This window comes from Sebastes fasciatus, chromosome 16, assembly GCF_043250625.1.
Source record: "Sebastes fasciatus isolate fSebFas1 chromosome 16, fSebFas1.pri, whole genome shotgun sequence".
Lineage (NCBI taxonomy): Eukaryota > Metazoa > Chordata > Actinopteri > Perciformes > Sebastidae > Sebastes > Sebastes fasciatus.
Window position 1 is genome coordinate 12,436,038 of NC_133810.1, and position 21,779 is coordinate 12,457,816.

A 21,779-nucleotide genomic window follows, 5' to 3' on the forward strand; every position below is an offset into this window, starting at 1 on the left:
GCTGTTCTCTTCAAGGCTGCGCAGCCTTTGAACTGCCACAGTTGGTAACCAGCAGTCCAGCTTTACTCACATTATCATCATCACATATGATGATGGTTGAAATAATGTCGAGCGCCCGTTTGTTCACAATATGCGCAAACTGAGAAACTGCCCATATAGAGGCGAGCTAACACTCACGCACAAACTGCTTAGAGCCCACTTGCATGATGTGGATTTTGTTTGCCCGAGCTCATTTTCTCTCCCGTTTGTCAGTCATCGCATCGCGAGCGGCACTCGAGGAGAATCAGCGGAGACTTAAAACAGAGCGACCGCACAGAGAGAAAAAAACAATGTCTGTAGTTTTAACAAAATGCCTGCAAATGAGCAACACAATAGATGACTGGCAGGGGGAGAAGAAATGAAAAGCTGCAAAATAAAATGAGAAAACGAAGGGGGAAAAGAGGCTGTTAAATGTACTGTGGAGAGACAGAGGAAGAGAGAGCAGCAACATGTAGAGATTTACAGTAGGTTAAGTTAAAGAATGTCACTTCCCCTCAGGGAATATCTTATTCCTTTTGGTTCACCAACCACGCTTTTTTTCTCGCACATCCTGTCCTGTGCTGTTTTCTTTAAGCCCTCCCTGCTGGGAATACTCCAGGTAAAATGGGACAACTGCGATGAGCCTTTTACAGATGATGCTCCAGACTGAGGCACTTCACATAGAAGAGAAGCTTGGAGAGGAGTGTAAAGAGGGAAAAGCAGTTCTCAAGTTCATGTTTTGTTTTTCGCAGAGTTCACGGGGATGAGATGTTAAACTCTCATAAGCATGCACTCACACAGCCACCTGCACAGAGAGGAAGCATTAAAAAAGAGAGACTCACAACAACAGGAGATGGTGTCGCGGTAAAACCCTTCCCTAAATGCCTAAATTGAAAATTATCCTCGCTGGCCTTGGACCAAATCTCTCCAGAGCTCCTCGCATCTGTTTCCTCTCTCAGCTTTTCCCTCACAATAAAGAAAAAACAATTGTGCAGCATGTGGCCGCCCGCTTAAAACGAGTAAAACAGATCGAGTAAAAAGGAGAGCATGATGGAATCAGAGATAAAGAGGCCAAGTACAGAGAGTCCTGCCAGGACGTGAGAGGATTTAACACCACGATAAGGTTGTATTGATCAGACGCCTTTCAGTCTGTATACCTCTCAGAGCCAACAACAGCCTTTCTTAATCTTTTGAGTCCTCTACTTTTCAGTCAATCCTTTCATCATTCCCAACTATCCATCCTGCATCCGCATTGATTCTGTCTGAATCAAGGATGGCTCATGTTTGCTTTAAATTCTCATTTTGGTCTTTGCATTTTGTGATTTCAGAGGTGCGAGGTACAAGTCTCTTTGCAGTTTGTTTTCTGAACTTCTGTAATATTTCAAGTGTCTGCCACTTCTCACGGTCGCCTCAGTCGCGCACATGTCGGCATCCGGGCCACGAAATGGACAACGCATCCGCTGCCCAGGCACTCGAGATGTCTGGCTGCAGACTCCTCTGGGGAAATCAGTGCCAGTCCTATGAATTGTTGAATTCGAGTGGTCACACGGGGCTGCGGTTGACTGTTTATGAACTCCCGTAGAGCTGCATCCACTGGAAGGCAGCGTAGCAATAATCCATTTGTCATATTCATACACAACATGCCTTTACCTGACGTGTACAGATGTGACAAAAGATGCCATTGGCAGCACAGAAAAAGGTCAGCAGAGGAATATATAATATTTTGCCTTTTTCTTACTTGGGGTGTAAGAAAATATCAATACACATGAGTATCGCGATATTATGTTTTGCCAAAGGCTGTATTTAAAAACTAGAGTGAAGGTACTGACATCATATGAAACTAGAAAAACCTAAGGAATCCATTGGTACCAACCGTCATACTTGCATATCGGCTAAAAAACGCTCCATAGTTCTGCTAACTTTTGGCAAGTAAAAACTGGCATGGCCATTTTCAAAGGGGTCCCTTGACTTCTCACCTTAATACATGTGAATGAAAATGTGTTCCATGGGTACCCACAAGTCTACCCTTTACTGAAATGCCAACTTTATGCTAATTCTAAGCGGTGTTGGGGAAAAAAAACATGCAGTTTTTGCATGCAGTATAAATGTGTTATTTTCGCCTATTCTAAAAATGATGTATTTGAATATTTCTGCATACTGGGGTCCCTAAACAGTTTTGGAATTACATAAATTGGGTATCACTGTAAAGCTGAGACTCTTGTGGATCCAATGAACTTAATTGTACTGATGTGTAATGATGTTAGGCCCCATAGTAGACTGTGATCTTTTTCAAATCTAATTTTAGGAAAAATGTCATAATGTATCACCCTGTGTACAATATCGCAATATATTGAACCATTACCCCTGTATCATGATACGTATCATATCGCCAGATTCTTGCCAATACACAGCCCTAATTCTTACAAGCCTAAACACATGTTTCACCTTTTAGATTGAAAAGAAGTATCATCATTATCCATTATATCAATAAGTAAATACACACGTTTCTGATCACATCGAGTGAAATGTTGCTTTGGAAAAAAAAAAAATAATAATTTCAGTTTGAGTTAATTCACCAAGTGGCAGCTTAATTTCCACCTCCTTGTAGTTACAAACAGCTCAGCCATGCAGTCACTAATGCAGTGACAGTGTTGAAAATTCCAGTTACTTTACAACGGACAAGATGTGTGACTCAATTAACAAAACATGGCATCATTACCTCTCAGAAACAGCCAGCCTCCTGGGATTTTCCTGCACCACGGTGTCTTTCGCCTCCTGAGAATGACAATAAACACAACAAGCAGCAGTCAGTGAAGAGTCTGTTGGATGAAAACGTCTACAGAATGAGAAATTTGAGGAGGAGAAACCGTGACTCTTGTTGAACATTTCCTGCACACAATGTTGAAGCCAAGCATCAAAAAAAATCTGGAGTGCCTGCTGGCAAAAGAGAGTCCTATCTACTACTATAACGGATACACGGGCCACTGAGCACAGGAGGAGGCATGGTTGTTTTATCAGTTGAGTTGGATTAGTACTCTATGTAGCTGAGGTCTTGCATCATACACAGACTATGCTGACACACATTATTATGGATAACCAAAAAGGCTGTCACTGCTGCATCCAGCGCCACAGCAAAAGTAGTCTGACTCGTGGGATGTAGGCTGCGGGTATAAGCCCGCCATTGGCCGCCTATTTCAGCTGTCATCACCCCATAAAAAGAAAGACAGATCCTTGAACAAAATCCTCAATTTGAATAAGGTGATTCAGTGTATTAAATTAGTTAGTCTTTTGATATTAAATCAACTTTTTTAATGAATATAACTCGTCAGATACATCTTTTTTTTTGTAATGACTTAATTAATTTACTATAATATTGTGAGAGCCGAAATAGTGTTATTGTAGTTAAACAAATGTAATTTATGGTGTCGTTAGATTGCTGTTAGACTCGTTAATACAGGTGCGGGCATCCCTTTGTGTGCGGCAAGCGGGAGAACAAATAGGATTTTGACTGCAGTGATAATGTTGTTTTTGAAAGGCTAAACACCAACAAATATGAATTGAAACAGAATATTCCATTAGATAAAAACATGTTGTGAATTTTGGAATTGATTATATCCATCTTCTTTCCAATAGATGTTGACTTTTGGACTTTACAACGCGCTGGAGTTATTGTAAATATTTGGATCACACGAATCGGAAACCAATTCTACGCAGCCACCACTATAATCTAATTGACACAGCGCTGTGGAGATAGGTCTAGCAATGTGATACTATGAAAAGTGGTATTGAAGCGCCATCATCAGTTCCTGAAAAGGATAGAGCGACTGAGATGTTGAGGAAAAAAGACTAAAAAGTGCAACAGAGACTAAAGAAAGAAAAAGAGACACAGAGAGAAAAAGTCTGCAAAGGCACTCCATTATGTTGGCAGAAAGGGGTAAGAGGGGTCAGATGACAGATTGTGGAGACAAAAGGCTGGTGATTGATTGAGAATTGATGAAACAAGTGGATGGAAACCGAACAAAAATGAGACTGATAGTGGCCAGTGGAAAAAAGGGAAAAGGAGAAAATGAGAGACAATAAGCCTCGATGGTGCTAATGATGAAAAAAAAAATTATAAAATAATCTTATAATAGATGAAAAATGGATGATCATTCTTGCAGATGATGATAATGGTGGAATTAAAATGAAATGAAGCGCCATTTAACCTCAGATTCACAGAGTTTGAGAGCGGAGTCATCCTGATATGGCTGAAACCATCACAGAGTTAGCGCAGTGTCAGGATTACTACAGTCATGGGGAAACATTCAGTAATCTGTAAGCAATTACATTTTTGAAAGTAACCTTCCCAACCTTGTGTGTGTGTGTGTGTGTAACAGATGGATAATGAGTGAACGTGTGTGACAGAGATAGTGGCTGGTGAGCGCTCTGCTGGGCAGTGATAATGCAGGTGCGATTGTTTGCCGATTACGGTTTGATTACAGTTTGTTGATGCTGACATCGTAGATAAGTCATCACTGGACACTGTGTATATTCAGGCTGTTCTCATACACCATTTGTAGCTATACGTATGAGAAGTAATGCATTCTCTATATTCGTATATACAGTATATCACAAAGTAGCCTAATCCATGTAATCTTGAACCAGGGAGTATAAATGTGTGAAACCAGACGTCAACGCTGATTTATTTGTCAAGTGACATCCGTACTTAACTAACGCCTCTACCAGAGTTATTTTAACCTAAACCACAAACTTTTCCTAAACCTAACTAAGGAGTTTTGTTGCCTAAACCTAACCAAGTTGTTTCCTATGAAGACGGAAGTCTATTTTGAAAATACTGCGAAGCGAAAATTGACACGTGTTGCTGAAAATGAGAAGGAAAACGCATAAAAAATGAGGAATAACTCCTCGTAAGATACCATACCAACCGTTGTATGAGGATATGTTGGTATATTGCTCCTGACGAGCACAAATATTCTGGCAGAGTGTACTTTTATTACCACAAATGTAGCATAACTGTAGCGTGTACACGTCTTCACCCATTGTACAAATGTTCTTCAACTGCATTGTTTTGTCTTTTCATTTTTAATACAACACCCAACCACAGAAATCTTTTCAGGGGGCTTTGGTCCGATTTCAAATCATACCAATACGTATTCTAAAATGTTGTAAATATGGTGAAATCGGCCTTAGAGAAGTTGCCATATTTCCCTCACTGTACACCTCCCCCACCTAGACAGTAGAGTTTATTTATTGATAAGGCTGCACTCTTCTGTATGTGTGGTCTGTGTTTCCTTCTCCTGCTGGCTGCACCGTGCCAACATCTTCTGCTGCTTCAGGCTGCTCGTTCGGTTGCTTTCAGATTAAAAACCACTCTATTTTTCTCACTGTAAAGAATCACCTGGTCATAGGCTCCCATTAATCACCCATGTTTGCCCACTGGGGACATTTACACGTGAATATTTGAAATCAGCACGAAGCCGGGTAAACTGCAGATGGAGATTACTGCTATTAGGCAGTTTATCTCACCCTCATTTTAAATTTTACCAGCATTTTGCTAACTCTAAGGGCAACTTTTACCCTTTGAATCAATGTTGTGTTGACATTTATCATTTTTTTAAATTTCTTACACGTTTTAACTAGGGCTGTCAATTGATTAAAATATTTAATCGCGATTAATCGCATGATTGTTCATAGTTAATCGTGATTAATCACAAACTATTGTGAAGTATTTAATACTCTTATCTCTTATAATCGTTAGTTTCAGCAATATCCATGTATTATTGTGCAATAATAACAAGTATGACCGGCTGTGGCTTCAGTCTGTGTGATCTTTGTGTATTTGCAATGACCAAAAAAAGGGGGAATGCATGAGGCTATTGATTCATCTCTACAACTTAAGGAAGAAATGCTGCAGTTTTTCTGCCTTGAATATTTCTCCTCTAACATGTATTAATATAAGCAAGGCTAATTAAAAGAAAGTTGTAAATGTAAACAGTACCAGTGTGAGCACTGATGGCCTGGCGCTCAGTGAGACACGGACCAGAGTCGGTGTGGTTTTTTTTCCGGGAGGAAGATCATTAATTCTCATCATGATGAATGTTTAAGAGCAGCCTGTATACGGCGGGGTTGAAAGCGATAATTTGCAAGTATTATTAATGAATGCCGACGGAGGCTGGTGCCTGTCAAAAAAAAAACTATAAAATGAAAACCGTTTGAACATTTGGAGAGGAGGCTTGATTAGTAATTAGTAGTAGGATTGGTCGTCAAGAGGAAAATATCCCTGTGCCTGCGTCAGCACGGCTACTCTGAAGTGTTTCAAACTATGCAAGTCCCCATTGTTACAATTAGGGCCTCTGCTGGTCTTTACAACGTCAGACTTTAATGGGTAATTTTCCTTCATTCTCTCACTTCCTCCCCTACCACTACTTATAGAACTTCAAAACCATACTTGAGAAAATTACCACCTCTCTTTCTGTTTTTTCTTTGCATCCCTCTGTTCTCGACCTCCCCAACTAGGCTACAACTAATAAATTCTCCTACACATTCAACTTGAAATGAGAACAAAAGTGAGCGCCAGTGGTATCACATTTGTTCTCGGAACTTGCGCCAATTTCGCCCAAGTACCTCTTGTAATATCTGAGGAGAAAAAAAGCCTGCCAGTGTGCTTCTGTAACATATGGCGAATTATACGTGCGTTGGCAATGTACATTTTTAGACACGCGGTTTTACTGTGGCTTTATAATAGATGCACTAAGATTTACAGTAAAGAGGGTGGAGGAGTGGAGGAAATCAACAGGGACAGGAAGAGGGGAAGAAAATGTGCTGCTAGAAATGGAAACTCCTGTCACCACGCAGTGTCACTCTCAGAAGCGAAATGTAACACCTGCTTGTAAGGGAAGAGAGGCATTTTCCCTCAGCAGCAGCCACAAAACAAAACAAGTGCAGGAGCGCACTCACCGAGGGCTCTTAAATACCGGGGTGAGAACACATTGGTGTAAAAGAAGTGGCTGGTTCAAGGAGCTACGGAGTCAAACACATCATTTCACGCTGCCGTGCCAGGGACTAATTATGCCGCATCAAGAGGAGGACAGGGAGAAGAAGAGAGAGGGAAGGGGGGAGGGATAGAAGAAATGCTTCATTCTCGTTCATCTATTATGCCAACCTTGCAAATGTAGCTCGAAACCAACAATCTGCTCAGGAAACGCACGCCTCTTGCATTCAGAATATGCTGAATTTTCATTTGGCAGCTGACATCTTTGTCCAGAGCTCACTCCCGAAGGCCAGGGACAGTTCAATCGATATGTGACCGACCGAGCTTCTCCCCCAACCTAACAGCCAGACAGCTGAGATGTAAAGCAGGCTCCTGCAGGTTCAAACCACTGACTTGACCAGCATCTGTCATGCTGAAGTGTCCTTGGGCAAGTCTATGAATTACTGCCGACTTTTAAGCGCTGTTCTTTTGACCTCTCCGTGCCCCGGAATGTATAATAGAATAAAATATAATCTCCTCATAGGGATAAACACATTATCACATTTTTATTATTACATTTAACCTGTGAGGACATCAGGTTGTGCCTTACAGCACTGGGAGCTGCTCTGCTAACAATAAAAATAGGACTGACTTTGTGGACCCAAAGAGCATTTGTCTGAGCTTTTTGAACTAAAATAAAATCCATTTTATTGCAGTGATATCAGCTCTGAACCAGAAAATAGACTCATACGCCAAGAAAAATCACACAGGGTACAGCCAGCGCCTGGGTTTCTGATTGATTCTCTATGGTGCTACACAGCGGTCTGATGCTCAGGGGAGTAACAAACTCTCTTTCTCTGTCTCACTTTGTTTGTGCTCGGGTAGAATAAACAGAATATAAGAATATAATTAAACTTTCCTTGGGATTGTAGGAAGAGGATATGAGGGCTGAGTCCATTAATAATTCACTTTTAATTGTAGTATTCGATGTAGTGAGGTAATTGATCCACGGTTCAATGTTAATGTTTTTTTTCACAGTGGGTCAGAAATCTACTTGCCGAAAATTTATTTTTATTTGCCCCTATACAAATTGTTTAATTTATTAGAGATTATCAAAAAACAAAGACCAAAATTAGTTGTTATGTTAAATCTTTATTAAATTAATCTAACGCCACCCAAACTAAATTCCTGTTCTTAGGATAATTTAAATCCTCTCTTGCGCTTCAGCTCAAAAAATGTGTCTTTGCCCAATGCCATTTTCTTGCGAGTGCCCGATCGGTATACTGCACATGTGCAACTCTCAACAGAAATGAAAAGGAAGCGAGATGGCTCACTCCTTATAGCTACTTCCATCATCAGCTCTGGAAAAAAAAAAACATTTTACCACTTGAGTTGCTAGATTTACTAGCCCGACAGGAGAGCCTTATTGTTGAGCCCTGTCATCAAAGCCACTATAGTTCCACTTCTGATTGTAAAATACAGTAGAAACTGTGTGTATGCTTTGAGGCTTATACAGAAAAGCTTGAGCTTTATATTTGATCCTGTTATGTTGTTATGGCACCCTTTGACAAAGACCTTAAGTACCATATCTGATCCATTCTCATCCAGTGGACGGTGTCTCTCAAAAGATGAAACATGGACATACAGCTTCATTGATAAAAAACAACCAAACTATCCCCAGAACCGCAATATTGAAACGTGGGTAAACTTGGGTATTTAAATAATATACATAGATGCTTTGTATTGATAGAATAGCTGTGGACAGGTGTCTATTTGTACAGACAATTAACATTTATGCACATACATATGACAGGTACAGTGGGCACAGACATTAAGGCTAACATTTTGGGTCTCTTGTCTTGTGGTCCAGTGCCCGATAAAAGTTAATGTGAGAGGTATTTTACAGCCACATGCTAAATTGTGTTTCAATTTCATAAATCCACCGGAGGACAATGTGACACAATGATAGAATAGATGTAGTTGAGGAGAGGCAGGTTGAGGGGAGGTGGATGTATGAAATACGTTAATTGCATCACAAATTAAGCTTTGATGTTATGTAATAAGTATTTGAGTGCATATAGTTATTACATTATTTTGCTTAAAGTCACTATATCCTGACATGAGACAGATAACCTGGGAAAAAAGATCATGTTCCTCTGCCTCCTCCTAGTGCTCCTGATGGCATAAGCAAGTTTCAACCGCGCCCAAAACAAAAACAACCTGTACTGTAAGTTTGTGACCCAACCACCATGTTGAAAACAGCACCGCCCACCGACCGGGAACAAATGGCCTCTGAGCAAAGTGAACGGCGTTACCATGGTTTTGCACTCGGCGGCTCGCGTTACCGCAGTCTTGGAAAGGGAGGAGTGAGCAGAGGGGTAGTCAGTTGGTTGCAATCCGCAACCACACCACCAGATGCCGCCAAATCCTACAAACTGTACCTTTAAATCAGTATCACTGTCAAAACGAACGCTGAAAGAATTATTTCCAATCAGTGAGCTTATCTTCATGTTTTCTTTTTCATTTACAGCTAGTCTCTGTGTTTTCTGGCTGTATTGTTCGATCTCTGTTAGATGTTTGTTCAGTACAAATTCATCTATAACACTGGATCAAACTGATGCATTAGAAAGGTTGAGGAGCGGTGCAGGAGTTTCACCTTTCAGAACCTTTTATCGAAGAAAGAAAGTTAGAGAGAAAGAGTAAACTGAAAAAAAAAACTTTGGACAGAGAAAAATGGAAAGTGACTAATGGATAGAGAAAAAGGTGAAACCTCTATCTGAGCGGGAAAGACAGAAGGAGATTGGGGAAGAGACAGGGAGGCAGGAAGAGAAGGCGTCAGGAGCGAGACACGGAGGCAGAGAGATGCAGACGGCAGAGTTGAGGTGGGACACAGGAAAAAAAACTGACCGAGGGGGAGTGATGGATAGTGGAGGTTTATTTGCTTTTGTTTTGCCAACATCATTTATCTCCGGTGAACAGCCTCCCAGTGCTGAGAGGCTGTATGACAGAAATCAATCAGAGGGCAATCGTCCATACACTTCCCGTGATGCGCCAACCCATCGATACAGGCATTAGGAGAGGAACGGTAAAGGAGAGATACATGGGGAGAGGAAGAGAGGAAGGTGAAAAGTGCGGACAAAAAAAAATAGAAAAGGAATAAAAATGGAATAGAATAAAACAGATTATCCCAAAGTGAATGTTGTGCATGTGTTTAACTCCCATTTAAAAGTCAGTTAAAAGTCCTTTCATGCTTATATGACCAACAAACACTCTAGTATGTTGTAGCCTTTTTCCTTGTTTTGTAACTCTACTCAATATGGAATCTCTTTTTTGATGACATGAGGGAAATATCGGATTGCATTATTTTGGTGGTGTTTCATGTAAAAAATGTGGATGGAAGAAGAAAATAAAGACGTGTGCTAATGTTCTCAGTTATTGGTTGCCTCCAGAGTGTGATGTTGACAAGCTTCACGAGTCACATGGTTATATTAAGGTTAATTAGAGATAGGTCAGTGGTTGGGGATACGTTCTGCTAATCCTGGCAAAGGATGCAACATTTTAACCGAGAGAAAGTCTAGCCTGAGAGTCCAAAATCAGAGTGATAAAGTACCATTTATCAAATTCTGATGGTATACTTCCACAAGCCAACATTTTACATACAGTTTTAATTGAACTCTGCGTAGAAGTGGCAGCTCTCAAGACGAAAAAGATACATTTTCTCCTTCGTACCCGGCCTTCAGCAAATGATTTTTTTATTTGGTCCGTTTTAATTTGTGCACTGTGAAACTGAAACAGACTAAATAGAAAACAGACCAAAAGTATCAATTTCATTCTCATTCAATGTAGCCAAACCGACTATGGCTCGTCAGCCAATGTGGTAACAGTCGACCAAATAACATGAAATGTATTAATCTTGAGGCATGTAGTGTTTAGCTGATGCGAGGAAATGATAGATGATGGATGTTGTATTTGTTGATAGAAAATTTTGTACTGAATGTGTGTGTGTGTGTGTGTGTGTGTGTGTGTGTGTGTGTGTATGTGTTCTTTTCAGTTTGCAGTGCGTGAACGTGAGTGTGTTTATTCAATTGGGAGAGCAGTGTGAGTCAGCCAGGTCTTTTTACCGGCCAAAGCTAACACAAGTTGTGAAGGTCCCTGCTGAGATCAATACATCAGAGCCTGAAGCAGCTGTCAGGACGCATTGTGTGTGCGTGCGTATGTGTGTGTGCATGTGTGTGTATGTGTGTGTGTGCGTAATAGCATGTGACAGTCATTAGACTTCAGTCAGACCTCCTGCCCACCCCCCTGGAAGAGAAACATCATGAGATCACATGAATCAACTGCTGCACATACAGCACAGCACAACGCAACACACACAGACACACACACAAAGCGAGGGTGTGTGTGCTGAGTGATGCTGGCCAGAGGCACGGCCGACAGTCTGACACCTCTGATGACACGAATGGGAACCCCACCTGACATCAGCCTCCCTTTTACTGCCCAGCGGCATACAGATAATAGTTCCAAGGCCAATGTCACTTGCGCACTGAGGGATGACCACAGGCGTGCACACACACACACGCTGTTGGTGCATACTTCACACACACAAATGCCACACTGCAACATGTACAGTATGCTGCATGTGGAGGAGAGGAGGCCACAGTGAAGCAACAACAAACTGACCTGCGTCACGCTTCTGTTGCATCATCTTTCACATGTTAAATACATGAGCATGTACACATACTATACACACCCATGTGCACTTACACACATACCCACATGATCATGCACTCAGCCCTGAAGGAAAGTGTGACCTTACTCTCACATGAGAGCACAGGATGCCACATGTGCTACAGTAAGCCTATACACATACTGTACTGTGGATAACATTTACATTTACACACATGTGATGATGTATGTGCAGAAACACACATATTAACTTCTTTCAAACGTTTTTTCTTTCCAACAAACACAAGGCTTCCATCCAGGAGACCGCTGCTCGTGTCCGCCTGCGTTAAGTTTCACTTTCATGTTACAATCAGTTGGTCATTTTTGTTATGTGTTTACAACGTTCAGTTTCAGTTTCACTTTACAAATGTAGTTTTAATCCCAACCATGTTGTTTCTTCCTAAACCTAACTAAGTGGTTTTGTTGCCTAAACCTATAGTGACACCAAGGTAACTTGGTGGTGGTTTTGATGCCAAAGGGGGCGTGACAAAGTGTCATTATGTGATGAGTTGGGATGAGAACGTGTTGGCCTGTGTTATTTAATTTGCAATGTGAAGAAACATACGTCACAAACATACAAGTGGGAGTGTGTGCTCTATAGAAACCGTATTTTTTATGACCGTATGTGAGACTGAATCTTTATCTTTTTCCCTGCCTAAACAAACAGTTAAACACAATCTCACCCAGGAGCAGTTCAGTACAACCAAAGTCTTTTCTGTTGGTCCCTGGAGCAGTATGGGGATTAAGTGCCTTGCTCAAGACTCGAGGCAAGCGCTCCTGATGCGCTTTCTTGCCCAATTTTAGCCTCAGGGTCCAGGTTAGAGCTGGCTATACCTTCCAGCCACAAGCCCACTTCTCTTCCTTTAGGCTGCTGTTTTTACATTTAACATTGCCAGACATTGACACACAGTATGTAGCTATGTACAGTTTAGTTTTAATGGATTACTATTATGTGGGGTTGTTTGATGTCATCGCAAGACATGTTTCCCTGCAGTATTCTCATTACTATAAGCACATGTGTTGTTTTCTCGCTTGCTGGTATTTTAATTAATTTGATAAATTACCCAATATGTTACTCATTGAGGTTATATTAGCAAGAGGCAGCCGGGCCATTTAGTGGTTGAAAAAAGTTGTTATGAAGAGCGACATAAAAACTCTTTCTTAAGAAATAATGAAAACGAGAGGATGCCAGAAGTTACAAAACATAACTTTAATATTCAGTTAAAATTCAGACACATTCTCGCTACAGTAGCTGCGCCTCCTCCTCGCCTCCTGCGATCAATTCTACACCTTTCCAAAAATGCTGACATGCACGTGGGCGTGATTGACAGGAAGTGGGGAGGCGCTCTCCCCAAGATATCTCCTGACTGGTATGAACCTCAGGTTATTTTTTGAGTGAGTGGATCATTCAGTAGCATCACCTACCTGTCATAGAGAGAAACTGTCAAATACCTGGCATTTAGAGAGCTAAAATACCTCGTCTATGACAGTGACTAGACAGGAAATTGGTCATGTAATCATGATAATGCCCCAGTAAGTGGACTGCCCAGGTATGATGCAGGGAAATTTATCAGAGTTCCTGCAGTTTAAATGACCTCTGGTGCAGAAGAAGAAGAAGTAAACTTTCAAATTAAAAATATTCACTAAGGGTGATGGTTGCTGGTGTCCTTTGGGCCACTCACATGATGCATCATCCTCCCCAGTATAATTAAAATCAAACTGTTTGTGTGGCAGCTATAGCCTTTGGACTCTGAAACCTTGACCTTTAATTATGGCACTTCCATCAGTGTAAATTGTGAAGCTCCAGAGCACATTACCATCATTAATTTACGGTCAGGCAAAATTGGACTGGAGGGGGGTCTGAAATATCATATTTGAGGCAAATGTTTTAACCACATACTTTATATAAATATGGATGACATGACAGCTCCCCAAAAGTGAAGCCAAAATGCCTGGATCTCCCTCTGGTGGCTGGCTGCAGTATAGGTCATGAAGCCCGCCCCCTCCATGTTAGCGGAAGGACATGAGCCATACTAAAAAGTCAAAGTACACGTCAAATAATTTTTTCCCAAAGATGTTTTTTGTCATTTTAGGTAGTTCTTATACACTGATGTATGTTCAAGTATTCATTTATCTGATACGTTTGGTTTCAATTAGTTATTTGATGCTATAAAAATGGGGAGAGACGTCATGATGTCATGTGATTGACGGTAGGTAGCTCACGCTGACAAGCTGCGGCCATGCTCGGCTCGTGATTGGCTCAGGCGCTCGTCTGGGCGACCTCGATACCGCGGCTCCATCGCCCGATCACTACTGCGCAGACTCTGGCTCCAAATGACGTCAAAATCTTAAGATGATTTTGCCTTCACTTTGTACAGTGGGAAGAAGTGGAGATGCGTCGTCCATATATATGGACAAATGCCTGAACTTTAGGACCCTTACAATGGATTGGAATCAAGTTATTTGATTTGTGGTTTCTTATAATGGAGAGGAGTTCCGGTGTGATGCAGAAAAATGTACCTTAATTTAAGTAACATAAGTGATTCGGCTGGCAGAAGCAATAAAGAAAGATAGAAATGATTTCAACCAGACAGAAAATGAATGAAAAGAGCCCGAGTAAACATAACATAAACAGCGGTTTAACTTTCACCCTCAATTAGCAATATATTATAACCATACAGTGTAAATACCAATGAGAAAGTGCAGGTCTTCACATTTACACATTTTCTTTTCACTTCAATTAGCAGGGGGAATTGGTTTCACCACTAACATGACTCAATGTGCTACGAAGCATCAACACTGCACACTGATATATCCTTTCGGGAACCTAATTAAAGTATCACTGTGTAGCTGAGAGTGGAGACACCACTCAATGGCTTATTTTACAAATCTCTGTTACCAGTGCTTGGATTTTAAATCTCCCTGTAAGTGGTGTTCTCAATTGAATTACTTTTTGGACAATTTGTCATGAAGCTAAAGGTTTAAACAGGAAATCCAACTGGTCGCTGATAAGGATCCCTCCTTGGTCAACGTATCCTCATTAACGGTTTGTATTATAACGGCGTTTGTCCTGTTTCTTTTTATAGTTCCTGGGTCACGATTACACGGATTACATACAAACTGATTTTGTGATATGTATACGAATTACAGTGCATTATATTCCGAAAGTATAGCTATACTAATTGCTAGTCACAATACCTGTAAATTAAAGCAGCATTTCACTGTCAAGACTTACAGAGCTACATGGAGATGGATATAATTAATAGGAATATCCTATATCAAATGTACAGATGCAAGGCCACACACACACACACACACACACACACACACACACACACACACACACACACACACACACACACACACACACGGCTCTTTAAGACATTTGTTACAGCTGCTTTAGCCGTCTCATCGTGTTAATTTTATTTGGACAGGCAGATTGGCTCCTGGCAGGCTTAACAATTCACCAGAGTGTGGGGCCATTTTTCAAAACACCAATTACGAGTCTGCATCTCATCAATCAGAGGATTAGCTATTCACTCACAGTGACATAAATTAACTCGCGTGCCCCTAAACAAAGGTTGGGAAGAGACATAATTGCACCTATCATGGGGTTACGTCCTCTATCCCGCAACTGTATAACGAGCACATCCTTTTTTCTCTGAGGCATTTGTAATTGTTGTGTGTGTTCCTTTAAAATCATACTAATAGAGCATAATAGTGTATTCTCTGTCGCTGTGTGTTTGTGCATGTGAAAGCTGTAAAAAGCGCTGATGGTATGAAGAGATGCAGAGTTGCTGTGGGTGACAAAGGGTGTAGCGTTTCATATCTGTCATTGCCTTTGCTGGGTGATGTTTCACATACAGTAGGCAGCAGTGTATGCATATGTGTGCATGTGCTATATATATAGATCGAGCAGGTCATCCACCAATCGGAAGGTCGATGGTTCGATCCCCAGCTGCTCCGGGTCACATGTCGATGTGTCCTTGAGTAAGACACTTAACCTCAAATTGCTCCCGAAGGCATAGCCATCGGTGTGTGAATGAGTGTGTGAATGGGTGTATGAGTGGGTGAATTCTGACATGTAGTGTAAAGCGCTTTGAGTGGTTGGAAGACTACAAAATCGCTATATAAATGAAAGTCCATTTACCATTTACCATTACTGAATGTTTGTCCTCCTTCAGTTTAGAACAGTTGGTGTAACTGTCAAACCCGTCCAAGAAATATTTCTTCTATTTATACTCACATAAATATAGTTACAATACGTGGAGGCTGTTTATGAGCGGTACTCGGAGGAACAAATATTGGCCGGATGAATTGATTTCTGTTCTGCTGCCTCTCTATAAACAAGCAAAAACATGTTGCTGAGGACAAAAGGAAAAAAGCAGGGGGGGCATTTATTTTAAGCAGCATTATTTATAGTCTCGTACTATGTCGTTTGAAAAGCAGCACATGAAAAGAAAACGACGGTGCTATTGAACCTGATGAATAGAGGATGCATCAAAAGCGGAAGCCTGCGCTTCGGTGTAAGGGGCGGAGCTTGAAATCAGAATAATGGTGGGGGATGTTGCATGTGTGTGTGTTTGCCTCAAGGGGTTTTGATCTTTCTCCTCACTAAACAGAGTGGAGTCCATCAGCAACAGATACCCCTTCAATTATTCAGGAGGTTAGCATGAAAAATAAATGGCTTCCTCCTGCAGTGAGAGGTGTGTTGCTGCTCTGGTTCCTGTGGTTCCTTCACTGTACACTCTCACGGAGGGTTAGGCTGGCCAATTGATTCCTTTCAGCTGCGATCGCGGATCACTGCATTTGTCTCGTTATCGGTCCAGACCACAACTTCTGGGCGGCTGCCTCAAACTCAACACCGAGATACTCTGCGACATATTTGACACAAATGCCAGGTCACTGTAAGCACCCAGGTGAGAAAGGCTGTGGTATTCAAGTGTAATGATTGAATGTTAGAGAGAAAAGCAGTTCAATAGAAATTCTCCTCTGACCCGCACTACTTTAATTCCAAGCATTGCACACAATTTCATTTTAGAAGGCCATGGAAAGCTATTCCAGAAGGCTCAAAGAAAGAAAAGGCTGCAAAGTCTTTAACTTTTAAAATGGTATTTAAATGATTATATGAAGTTAGAATCTGTAATACATTGAAAAAATTGTCATTTGAATGCCGCTGAAACATTATGTAACCTAGACATCTCTTGACCTGAAAATCACTGCATCAATGCTCACTGGGTGGTTTTCATTTAAGTTCATGTTTCAATTTGACATCTATTATTGGTCTAATGCAATTCTTCCAGTCATGTTGATTTGAAAGTGTTTCTCAGTGCTGGAATAAACTGTGAATGTGAAGTGTTCCTGGGTTTTATGGCCCTTGCTTCAGAGAAATGAAGCTGCACATACAGTATTTGTACAGTTTAACCCTCATCCTACCAACCTTTTTAACATACAAGGACTACAGACTGGTTACCCTGGGGACCACGAGAATAAACTACTATAAGAAACAACCATCATAGCAAAATGTTCTCAAGTCTCAAAACAGTATTAGTTATGCTATTATAAGTCGTTTTAGGAAAGTTAAAGTTAATTTGCATACTTTGTAAAACGAGAATAGACAGAGCTCACAAGGAAATCCCTGTCTGTTGCATCTGTGTCTGTCTCCTTCACAATGACTGACAGAGTGCCCCTACCCCCCCTATAGTGTGCGATACTTTAAATTAGGACCCAATGCAAACATGTTATCTATCTATTCTGCCATGCATACTCTGATTAGCGTAACCGGTGGCGGACTTGATCGACCGTGTTAACACCGCCTCCCTCTTTCATGCCATCAACCACCTTCTTTAAAAGGTCGGCGTTGCCATATTTGTGCAAACCGCATATCCAAAAAGCTGTTGATATCCAAGGCTTTCATAATGTTTAGAAGTAGGTGTGTTTCTCCTTCCGACCAGAAATGTGGGCTTTTCTTTTGGGCATACGTCTCTGCAAACTGTAGGCTAGTTGGTGGGTGTACAACGCACAGAGCTGGCTGTAAACAGGCAAGATGTGTGTCGCAATAAAGCTCCTAAAACCTGAATAATATCAGCATATCATAGCACTTGTCTTAATCGGAAAAATGCTCAATTCGGAATAAATCCTTATTCAGAATATCCATAGGGAATATGCTTTTTACAAGACACGTATGATATTTGGAATATTAGTATGCATGTAAACGTATTGTCATTGTTTGTCTACCGATATTGCTACAATATCTCCACGTGCAGTTAAAAATCTTTGCAAAGTTAAGAATGATTCAACTTGTGCTGCAGTGGTTCCTCTTTCATTGAATCCAAATACCATTGCCTTCAGTGTTTTACTTTAAATGCATTTAAAGCATGTAAATCTGGACGTTCGTTGTGTGCTTGCAAATCACTTTAAGCTCTTCCCCTTGTTTCATGTGACGGCGTGGATCTATGGGGGTAGTTCTCTGAACAATATAGGCTTGTCACACAGTCAGCCAGCTCATTTCCATGATTAGACTGGAAGCAAGCCAGGTGTCTCTGATGTCACGTCACTTTGTTCCAGGTGATAGCCATTCAGCATTAGCTGACCTTTCTTTTTGTCTGTCTTCAGTGCTTCTTACTTTGCCTTTCTTCTCCTGTCTGACTAATTTGTAGCTCTCTTTGTGTCACCGTCTCGTTTTCCTCTTCGTGACGAACGGCCTAGATAGAAAGGAAACGTGGAAAAAAATAGCTCTAATGATAGCTTCCTCTCTGGTTCTGTCTCTTTCCAGGTGGCCCATCACGTTGGTCCTCCCCTCCGTGTGACTGCTGCTGCAAGAACCACAAGGGCGACGGCGAGGGCGAGAGCGGCACCTCCTTCAACGAGCTCTCCACCTCCAGCTCCGAGAGCCAGTCAGAAGCCAGCTCTCCCCAGGGGACGGTCATCTGCGGCCCGGTCAGCCGCCAGTCACACCCCCACGCCAACGTCCAAACCCTGGACAGGCCGCTGAAAAAGGGCCCCATCGCCATGCTCCAGCAGTCCGAACAGCGGCGGAAGAGTGACTTGTTGCGCACGCTTACGGCGAGCTCCCGCGACACCAGCACCTGCAAGAAACGGCCGGCGAAGGAGAAGCTGACGGTCGAGGAAGAGCTGGAAAAGTGCATTCAAGACTTCCGCAAGATCAAGATCCCGGAGAGGTTCCCCGAGAGGAAGTACATGTGGCAGGCCGACCTGCTCAGGAAGTACCGCCTCTGAGCCAGGAAATAGGACAGAGGGAGCAGACACATGAGGCCAAGGATCAGTTTACAAGTTTTTTGATCATGACTTCTGCAACAAAAAGGGAGATAACACTAAACTGATTTGAATCCAGTTTCTGGGGGAAACTTCACCTTTATGCCAGTAGGTTGAAAGTCTACACAGAAGCTAGCAAGAAAACCAGACTGTTCTCTTACTGACATACGTATGTGTGTGTATGTAGTTTAGGCCTACTGTATGTACTGTAAGTATGTGCTGTACCTTGCTGAATGCGTTGAATAATTTTATCCCTGAGGACCAATCCAAGTGGGCGAAAGACATCCTCTATGAAGCGACCATCCAACGAAGGCTCGCTGATGGCTACAATCGGGGGGGTTACTGGACTGCACACACTGTCATCTGTCATAATTTCCCTGGAAAAACCATCACAGCAGCCACAGTTTTAGTCCACAAAGACAAACTGATTTAGTATGTGAATGTGTGTGTTAATGTGTGTGTGTGTTTGCACCCAGGTGGCCTAGAGGTCACAGATAAATCTGCATCAGGACCCATTAATAATTCATGCTGTCCCGACAGTGCTCTCACTATAAATACACCCAGAGCTCTCTGCTGCCGGGGCGGCGTAAACAGCTAGGTAAATTACTTAACTTTTGGGTAACATTTGGAGACTTCCGAGGCAGGAGGAGGTACAATTTCATCAGCAGCACAATTCATTTTCTTCTTCTAATATCGGTTATATTGCAAACGTACCCCCGAGTGAATCACACTGCCCTGCGTTGCATTGATTTTTGCCGTGTTGGCTAGATGTGGAGCAATTACCAGGTAACTGTGTGAAGGATAAGTGAAAGTGAAGGGTTTGATTTAATGGTCAAACCATGGGGAAATACAGAGGTTCCATAAAGAAAAGTCCTGATTTAACACTCCTATACACACACACACATACACTTTTCCATTTACATTACGGGCATTTTAGCCAATTACTTTACCAAACACTCACAAACATTCATTCCCACATAGAGAGCGATCAATTGTGAAGTCATTTAAACCATGCTCAATATGACACCTACAGTAACACAGACAGAATGGGACAAGATTGCTACACAGGCTAACCCATCAACACAGACGGATGCTTTCTGCCCTGACTGTTGACGCGGCGATCAATAGTTATTGATGATAGGGTCCGGCGAAAGAGCTGATAGATGTGGTTCTTGTTTACAGTTATTAATGAAGCCCCTGGGTTTCTGACAAAGACAAGCTGGTCATATATTTAGTGAAAATTAGCCATTATTCATATATGCATTTACGTACTCCCGGCTCAGTCAGAGTCGACGTGATGCATTGTGATGTAGTTACAGAAACAACAAAGATAGCAGACAGCTATTTTTAAAAGAACACAATTTAATTTCCCCAGCAGGTTCATTGTTATTAATTTAAGGCTCTTGTTGGATCAAAATGCCACTGACAGAATGATTTAGAAATTAATTCAGGGTGTAAATTAAATTGTCGACCACCGCATAATTGCAAAAGCACACAGACATTCAGTGATGTTGTAAATGTAAAGCATTTCTTTGGAGAGTTATGATGGCAAAATTGGCACAATTATTGTCAGATTAGTTCAATGTTTATTTAAACAGGTAGCGTTATTGACATCGCAATCTCTGTTTTAGGAGAGAAACATGTTAAAGAGAAAAGATATATAAAAAGGATTGAACATATTGTACAGCGGATTGTCAGTCAAAACAGTGAGTTCAAGATGTTAAAATCATTTATTGGCATAAGAAAATCTAACTTAAAGAGGACCTATTATGCTTTTTCCCTTTCCTTTAGTGTGTTATATAGTTTTTTGTGCATGTAAAAGTCCGTAGAGTTTGGTTCGGTTTGCCAATCACAACAGTGGGCCAGCTGACCAATCAGAGCAGACTGGGGGTGAAAAGAGGTGCTGCAGCACAGCCGATATGAGAAAAATAAAGCGTTTTCTGAACATTAAGCATGTTAACATGTTCTAGTAGAAACCTAAAATACAAGTATGAACCTGAAAATAAGCATAATAGGTCCTCTTTAATCTGTGAGAGGCTAGATTTAGAGGAAGTAGTTTATAAGATTGGTAAACAACTGCTTACAAGAACGTGTTTGTTGGTCACAGCTTCAGGTAAACATCTCGGTATTTATGAATAGTGTGATAGACAGCTGTGATGAAAGATGTAGTTTGGGTTAGAAAGTTATTAATATTAATGAGCTGACTTGTACACATGAAAGTTCGACCTTGTTGGTAGTAGTGGGCGGATAAAAACAGAGGAGACAAAGCATTTTCACAGAGGAACTTGATTAAAGCTTCTCATTATTTGTTGTTATTGCAGCTTATGAAAGTGCAGATGAATGGGCTTCATAAACAACCCTAGCTTTGACACAGCACAAAAGATACATTCAAAGCACACACATAAAATATGCACAGTTTAAAAATATTCATAGATCTGTTTATTTAAAAATATCCCTTATATGTTAATGGAAATGGACACAAAATGTTCTTTTATGCTTATTTTTCTATCTAAAGGCCTTTAAATGAATAGATTATAAAATGCCCTTATGTCGCCCATAAAATCTATTTCCCACGAGAGAAGTGGTTCATGGGTAGTAAGACATTTCTAGTTATAGTATATATTCAGCGGTGCCCATATGTCAGCTGTGGTTTATTATAGTATACATTAATATGGTTGCAATAGGTGCTAGATACAAACCAACCATTTTCCTCATGTCAATACAATGAATATGACTTATTTTTCTACATTGCGGGGATATTACATTTTCATTTTAAAGTCATTTATCTTAT

General features: G+C 41.2%; 2 protein-coding genes across 2 annotated transcripts in view; one reads left to right on the plus strand and one right to left on the minus strand.

Moving 5' to 3' along the window:
• kctd16b (potassium channel tetramerization domain containing 16b) overlaps positions 1-20,982 on the plus strand; it is a 94,531-nt gene extending 73,549 nt beyond the window's left edge. The window contains exon 2 of the mRNA XM_074611377.1: positions 18,489-20,982. Coding sequence (XP_074467478.1) covers positions 18,489-18,952 — 464 coding nt within the window. The 3' untranslated portion in view covers positions 18,953-20,982. The remainder of the gene's footprint in view (positions 1-18,488) is intronic.
• yipf5 (Yip1 domain family, member 5) overlaps positions 1-21,779 on the minus strand; it is a 217,235-nt gene that overhangs the window by 108,622 nt on the left and 86,834 nt on the right. Inside the window, exon 5 of the mRNA XM_074611379.1 lies at positions 2,738-2,793. The gene's annotated coding sequence lies outside the window, so the exon portion shown is untranslated. The remainder of the gene's footprint in view (positions 1-2,737; positions 2,794-21,779) is intronic.